Raw genomic sequence first — 7,763 nt, 5'->3', positions numbered from 1 at the left:
CAAACCATCCATACGCCAACAATTATCCCAGCTCTATCGGCCAAAAAACTCCATTTTTAAGGAAGAAGAATAAACTGAAATCTTCAGAGTTCTCTGATATCGCTTACCGGGCTTGCACGGCCTGGCCTGCCCCAGCGCCTCGACGTGGCTGTTTTATTGGGGTTGGTAACGGATAAGGATTAGTGGCAAATCGCCGCGGCTTTCTGATCCAGCATACCAGAGCATCGCATTTCGGGGGCCCAACCCACTTCGGGATTTTGGCCACAACTTTTGTGTGTATTATTCTTTCCCATGCTGAATCGGGGGTTTTAAGGTAAAAAATTAAGCGCAAGGGCACCGGAATACACATGGTTTTCCCCTAGCCCCTCTTTAGGGCTTTTACCATTTCTCGAAACTGTTAGACTGAAGGCGTCTTGCACCTCTTGTTTACCCACCTCGTCGTCTCCCTCGGAACCAAGACACTCACACAATGAGTGATCGGGATCCTTCGCGGCCGCCTAATACCGAACTACCCCCTTCCAATGTAGCAGAAAATGAGTATGCACCGTTCAACTACGACTGGTCTGTTCCGGGACCATTTCCTAGTGGGCTTCCTTTCTCTACTGGGCTTGTCCAAGGCTCTGAAGATCTCCCTGGGCCTAGCGCGGGAGAACGCTCTACAAATGCGAAAGTCGCAATTCCCCGCTCCGCGCAAAGTGTATCATGGACTAGCACAGGTCGGACCAGCAGAGCCTGCGAGAATTGTCGCGAACAAAAGGCTAAATGCAGTGGTCATCATCCCACTTGCAACAGGTGCAAGGATGCCGGTATCCGTTGCTCATATGGTGATCGAAAACGGGAGAAAATGATCAAGTGTGTTGGCATTCCCTGGCGCAATTGACGAATATTCTCTAATGAACATAATTATGTTAGGCAGGTGAACAATTTGAAAGCTCAGGTCCAAAGCTATGAGGCTATTCTACGTGAACTCTATCCAAGGCTTGACTCTCCCTCGGCACAGTATGTTGATCAGGCTCTTAGTGGTCAATTAGTCAGAGTAAGCCCACACACCCACCGTTCATCTACTTAATCTACTCCTCCCCCTGACCCCATCCCACAAGTCTAACATATTAACCAATGAGTAGCCATTAGGCTCCCCAGCGCTCCAATCCGACCAACAATCCGAACAACAATATTCCGACCAACAATTCGATGGAGCTGGTATCTATCATCCCTTGGCGGCAATCGACCACACCGAGGAAGATTTTAACCGCGATGAAAAGCAAGCGCTTGGGTTCGTTGGTGAACACTCGGAAATGACCTGGCTGTACAGACTGAAGCGCGACCTGGGCAAAGATAACCCGACACCTATTGGCGAAACTCCCGAGCGACCTTCGATATCATCCCTGAATTACTTTCACGAGGATATACGAATGTCCAATCTCGAGGTCGTTGACGTTTTGGAAAGACCCTCCCAGTCCAGCGCCGACAAACTTGTCGACATATTTTTGGAAGTGATACATCCTGCATTTCCTATCATTGGGAAAGAAATATTCCTGAGTCAGTATCGATCATTCTACTCAAATCCAACCCTTCGCCCAGGGAAACGATGGATGGCAATCTTGAACTTGGTATTTGCTCTCGCGGCCAAACACTCGCTTCTTGTCAACGAACAACCGGTGGATGATGATCTTGGTAATCCTTCCACATATTTTTCGCGAGCGTGGCGACTCTGCCTAGGCAACGTCGCGCTGTTGGATCATCCTAATCTTCAACAAGTGCAATTTGAGGGCCTGGCATCGTTTTATCTTCTGGCTACGGGTCAAGTCAATAGGTATGTCTCAACCATTGCCATTCATTTATTTATTGCCCATGGACCTGCTAACTTGTTGGGTTTCTTATTATCTTTGCAGGTCTTGGCGAATGATTGGAATCGGGATTCGGTCGGCCGTAGCCATGGGTCTGAATCTTCGCAGTGAGAGTGGTGATATTTCCCATATATCGAGGGAAACCAGATACCGTGTTTGGTGGGCATTATTCATGTTGGATACCCTACTATGTGTGATGATTGGTCGTCCTCCTAGCACGGGTACTCAGTTCTGCACAACACCCCTACCTCTACCCTTCATCGAGGAAGACTTCGGGGATGAAGGTGTCAAACAAATTATAATGGATTACAACGCCCGACAGGATTTACTTAAGTCGCTTCTGTCGCAGGTTGACTTTTGGTCTGAGCTCAGTGATTATAGTTCAGATCCCTCACCGCCGTCAAGCTTTGGGCCTGGGAAAGGAAAGCAAAGCACACTGGCATCTGCTCAGTCAAAAATCGACAATCTCGCCCCCAATACATCTCTCTATTTCTTATACGGAGTGGACTTGGCGTTTCTTATGCGGAAAGCTATTGAAACCCTATACGCGCCTGGAGCAACGCGACGCTCATGGCTGGAGATGGAAAATGCAATGGCTACCTTCAATAATAGTGCTGACGTATGGCTCTTTCGGCTGCCATTAGAGTATCGCTTCGCACAACTTGGTGCAGATCCATCGTTCGCGGCCCAGCGCACCGGCTTGGCTTTCCACTTTTATACGACTAAACTCGTCATCACACAACCCTGTCTGCGCCGCCTCGCTTATCAACCCTCTGGTGAAACGACACCAGGGCCCCTCTGTCATACAATGGCATCGATATGCGTACAGGTGGCCCGTGATATGTTTTCACTTCTTCCGGATGAGACGGACATTTGCTTGTTATACCAGGTCTCGCCCTGGTGGGGCGTTCTGCATCATATGATGCAGTCAACCACTATTATATTAGTTGAGCTTTTCACCCGTACGAGTCCGGGTACAATGGAAGCTGCCGGGCTCATCGGGGATATTAAAAAAGCAATTCGTTGGCTACGCGAAATGGCTACCAGAGATACTTCCTCCCTGAGAGCCTGGTCTGTCTGTATGGAACTTCTCTCGCAGCATGGGCTCAAGTTTGCCTTGTATGTCGATTGACAACATGCTCTAGGTTATAAACCTCTCAGCACTGCCTACTTTGTTAGGTTGACCTTGAACCTCGCCCTTTGGACACATCGTCGGCCTGAAGCACCCAACCGAAACTTATTCTTCTTGTCATGTCCCTCGGTTTTTGTTCTTGCTTTTATTCATTGCATAGCTGACCATTTATCGTGCTTTAAAAATCTGCATTCTAAGCTGCTAATTCGCCAAGGAAAGAGGACTTTGAACTCAAATGTATGCTTTTCTTTGAGCTCATTCCCATGATACCAACTAATAATCCCCTTACCTCTTTACGGGGGCTCAGTAACCTATCTGCTTTTTCATGCCCATGTGCGAATCTAATGTTCGCTGATCAAAATATGGCACCTAAACTCTACCTAATGGCTAATATGCCGGGTTTCGGCACCTGAAAAACTAAACTATTGTCTGGGTCCAGCTTTCAAATGGCTATGCCCTTCAGGTTTCTTTCTTCCAATAAGCGCTAATTGATATGAACCAAGCGTTATATCGTTCAATACAGAATGTTTTGCGTCTCGGGATTACTAATGAACAGAAAATACTAAAGTTTGCTCCTGTAACCCATATGGCATACCAGGAATCTCATTGAATGGGGTTCAATGGGCATGGCATCCTAGAACGAAGACTAAAAGTTCTGCGGGAACGGCGCTTATGCATGTTCAAGACTATTCGCTTACACCAAGACCATTATAATTTGAATATTAATACACTGCAGAAAGGCAAATCCATTTAATGGCAATATTTTTAAGAAGATCAGAAAATCAATAGCTTCAACCAATATAGGCTTGGTATCTTAATATTTCCTATGTACTAAATCGTATACAACACACGTCAGACTCATGCAAAAGACCAGCCCCCAGTATAATCCGCAAAGAAACTATCCGGATCGTACTTCTTCTTGATCTCCTGCAACTTTCCGAACGCCGAGAAAGTTTGCAAAGGATTCTGGTCATGGTTCGCATCATTAATAAACAGAGGCAGTCCTTCCGCATTACCAGTCGCTCTAACCATATCCCGATAACTCGTCTGCACAGCATCATAATCAGCTTGACTCATATCAGGCGGCGTACTAATCAAGTAATTCAGCCAGAACCACGGCCCATCCGGCATTTCCATAGCATTGCCACCTTGCGCCCAGCTAGCATCTGTCAAACTCTTAGGGACAGGCTGAAAATCCAACGAGAGTAATATGTATTTCCCCTTATTCGACTCGGCCCAATTGCGCCATTCGTCGAGCGCGTTTTCATAGGAATTGTTTCCTGCTCGGTGGACTCCGACTCGGAACATGTTGTTTCCAGCAGAGAGCTCTGTTGACATCGGTATAGGCATATTGACGACTTCATTATAGGTTTTGATCCCGGTTGTATCGAGCAAAGCGGTGATATCGGTGAAGTTTTTGAATGCATTGCCTGGATCAGGACCATCATAGACCAAGAACATGATGATAGCTTCATCCAGATTAAGATTAAGATCCGGAGTAGGCAGCTTCTCGTAAGTGCCGATGATGGCGGCCTTAGGGTCGGTATTGTATTTAACGAAGTTTCCAATTGCCTCGACGACATTGTCCTTCTGCGCAAATAAATAGATGAGGTTTCCTGCCCAGAATTCACCGATCGGTCGACTTTGAACAGTGTACTTTGTTACAACCCCGTACGCGTTGCCGCCGCCACCACGAGATGCGAAAAACAAGTCGGGATTGGTTTCGTTCGACGCAGTCACTATCTGTCCATCGGGTAAGACAATCTCCAGCTCTCGGAAGGAATCGCAAGCCATGCCGTACTGGGGCGATAAGTAACTCATCCCACCACCTAAGGCAAGACCAGTTCCTACGCCCGCAAGGCGGGCACCAACAACGGTGCGATTCCACTTTGCAAAGTATTCGTATACATCGCCGAATACGCCGCCCGGCTCGTACGTAGCTAGCGTGGTATCTTCGTCGTACGATTTAGCTGTCATGCTGCTTAAGTCCAAAAGAACCCCTTTATCGACGGAGGAGTAGAATGTATTCGGGTTATGGCCGCCTGCCTTGATTGCAAAGCGACTTCCCGCAGCACGAACTGCCTGGATAGCGACGGAAACATCTTGAGCAGACTCCGGATAAACGACACAGGATGGTTTATAGTCACCCTGGAGTGTGTTCCAGTATTCGGTGCTACCAACATAATTCAAGCTCAATTCATTGGTCGTAATTTTCGATGAGCCCAGTTGCGACGTTATGTTTGAGCATGCGGATGGACCTGCCGATGTTGCTGCGACAGGTAAGACAACACCAGCTAGTAATGATATGGCCAAAGACAGCATTCTGATGAGCGAGGCACTTTTACAGTGTCTCTGTTTACAGAAATAAAGGGGGTGGTTTTGATGATTTTAAATATGCCAGCATTCCTCTTAAAATTCCATCGGCGGCCTCTTCACATGGATGAATATTCCTTTCATTCAAAAAGGAGGAGAAGAAATCCCTGGATATCCTCGGCTTGTATACGATAGGAATACGATGATTTTGCAATCTTTCCCTTAACCGGCGGAACAGTTGGCGATCATAACCTCGAATAGGCTAGACGAGCCCGAGATTGAATCTCCCGGGGCATGCATCAGAGCGTTTACAATGTTCAGCTTGCCAAGCTTGGTGATCGGCCCATGCTGATCCGGGACTATTGTGGTCAGTTTAATTTCACGAAATTTAGTGGTCTGATGTCAAATAGACCACGGGCCAGAGAGCTGCCCATGTGAGTTCAGCAAGAGTGCCAGATGCCCGAGACACCACCGATTTGAGCACTATACCCCCCATACTCAAGCTGTAAACACATTGAAGCCGCGGGAACGTGTTATTTTTTTTCTCCTTTTTATTTTGCGGGGAATTGAATGAATTTAGTCTAGGGCTTCGGCCCCATCAACCTTGATTAGCAGTCACAAGCTTTGATGAGATCGGCTTTCAAGTTCTTTATATACTTAAGCATGTACTTATAGAGTGAGAATTTCACCGGGAGACATCATGATAGTATTCCACTCGGGTTTGATGTCACTATTTCCGAAAAGTAGTCGCTAAAGGGTCTCGTCTTCTATCCTATCAGCCATGCCATCCAAAAATAGCTTGCTTTTCTAGTGTATCAAACCTCTTGGCGGACGAGGAATAGCGGCGGATTCTTGGAACCTCGGATTTTGAACAGCAATAATTGACTGACTGCTTGCCTTAAACACAAAATATGTGCAGATACATCACAGTGCGGGGCCGGGTATTGTGCGCTTTATTGTGGGTTGCTAAAACATTTAAATGCTTGCATCGCGCAGGGAATCAATACACAAAAAAGAAAAGAAAGAAGAAAAAGGAAACCGTTGAGCGGTTTCATCGCATTAATGAGAAAATTTGCCAATATAAGCTGTTAAATAGCAATATATTCAGGTATCCTTGAGGAAGTCTCCCATTATTCGATAAACGACATTGAAAGCCTGTTGCAAAGGAATTCTTTTAAAAATTAATTCCTACAAGGCTGGAATATCAAAGACAACGGTCGGCATTTATGAAGTCAATCCTCAATAGGCCATTCGGCGATGATTTGACCAATCACCACGCGTTCTGAAAGTCATAAGCGTGTCCAGGTGTGGAGGGGTTCCACGCACGGAGCACGGAGAACGGAGTGTGTCGTATAGACCGTGGGAAGAAGCTGACAGGATCCATCAGACTAAATGTTTATTTTTTTTTTTTTTGGAACAGTCAGCTCATCCCATAAGCGCAGAGAATACGAGGCTCCAACTCAACCGGACTCATTCGAATTTTTTCCTCTCCCTGTCCGTCTCACTCTCAACACGATCGTCCCCAGTCGCAGAATAACATCTCTCAATATGATGCAAAGGAAAGAACTATACACGAACATTACGCCCCTCCCATCAAATGTCCCACGACAACTAGCTCTGGACATCCTACACAGCCACAGCGAAATAATCACGCTCAATCCACTTGTACTTGATCACCACCCGGTCCCCGCCCCTCGCACTGCTCACGCAGACGAATATTATTCAACCTGGTACGAGATCGCACAACGGGTTCAATATGTTCCCGGCTTCGGCAAATTGGGGGCCGGAAAGATAAGCTTTAAAGGCTCATTTGAAAATGCTGCCTGGGGACTCAAAACACATACCTATCCTCCGATGGGAATCGATCTCAAGAGTAATTTTCGAATTGGAGGAAATCATCCTGATGAACCACTTGATCCGCAACGCGTACCCGATGCACCAGCAAGTGGGCTATATCTTCTCGAGGAAGTCGAGATCAAATGCAGTATCGCATTGATGTCTTTTGTGAAGAGTCAATTAAAAGCTGCTTCGAAGGTTCTTGTGGATCGATTGATTAAGAAGGCAGAGCTTCTTGATTCAGGCGCCTTGCAGGCTATGTTTGAAGATGGCAAGTTGAAGACTTTCAATCCTGCCGATAAGTCTGATTCTTCACGACTTCGAAGCCGGATGAATACAGAATCAATGTCGCCTACTATGTCCTTTCCACAGTCACCGACTGGTATATCGCGGTGGGGATCATTGTCTTCTTCTCGGTCGGAAATGCCTACCAGCTATCATGCTTCACCACCGGGGTATAATCAATATAGTCAGGAACTTCCAGCTAAAAGCTTTGCCACTGAGTTACCAGATACGTCCACTGGTTATAAATTGCCTTTTAGGCGATCTGGTAAAGAATTTCCCGTTGAGTTACCTGCGATGGAAGAGGTTCCTACTAGGAAATAAAAATCAACCCGAAACTTTGATGACTACTT

The 7,763-nt window shown here is 46.6% G+C and overlaps 3 protein-coding genes across 3 annotated transcripts; 2 read left to right on the top strand and 1 right to left on the bottom strand.

The window, feature by feature from the left end:
- Positions 1-469: 469 nt before the first annotated feature.
- N7478_002406 (putative C6 transcription factor) lies at positions 470-2,979 on the top strand (the record flags this gene model as incomplete). Its single annotated transcript, XM_056918620.1, has 4 exons — positions 470-852; positions 913-1,036; positions 1,125-1,813; positions 1,893-2,979. The coding sequence occupies 4 exons, from the start codon at positions 470-472 to the stop codon at positions 2,977-2,979; spliced, it is 2,283 nt and encodes a 760-aa protein (XP_056781778.1).
- Positions 2,980-3,837: 858 nt separating this feature from the next.
- N7478_002405 (FAD-binding oxidoreductase) lies at positions 3,838-5,301 on the bottom strand (the record flags this gene model as incomplete). The annotated part of the gene is made up of 1 exon (XM_056918619.1): positions 3,838-5,301. One exon carries the CDS (start codon positions 5,299-5,301, stop codon positions 3,838-3,840), a length of 1,464 nt encoding a protein of 487 aa, XP_056781777.1.
- Positions 5,302-6,840: 1,539 nt separating this feature from the next.
- Positions 6,841-7,734, top strand: N7478_002404 (uncharacterized protein; the record flags this gene model as incomplete). The annotated part of the gene is made up of 1 exon (XM_056918618.1): positions 6,841-7,734. One exon carries the CDS (start codon positions 6,841-6,843, stop codon positions 7,732-7,734), a length of 894 nt encoding a protein of 297 aa, XP_056781776.1.
- Between the last annotated feature and the right edge of the window lie 29 nt (positions 7,735-7,763).

Source organism: Penicillium angulare (genome assembly GCF_028827245.1).
Source record: "Penicillium angulare strain IBT 27051 chromosome Unknown utg000003l_segment0_segment0, whole genome shotgun sequence".
NCBI lineage: Eukaryota > Fungi > Ascomycota > Eurotiomycetes > Eurotiales > Aspergillaceae > Penicillium > Penicillium angulare.
This window is presented reverse-complemented; position numbering and strand designations above follow the sequence as displayed.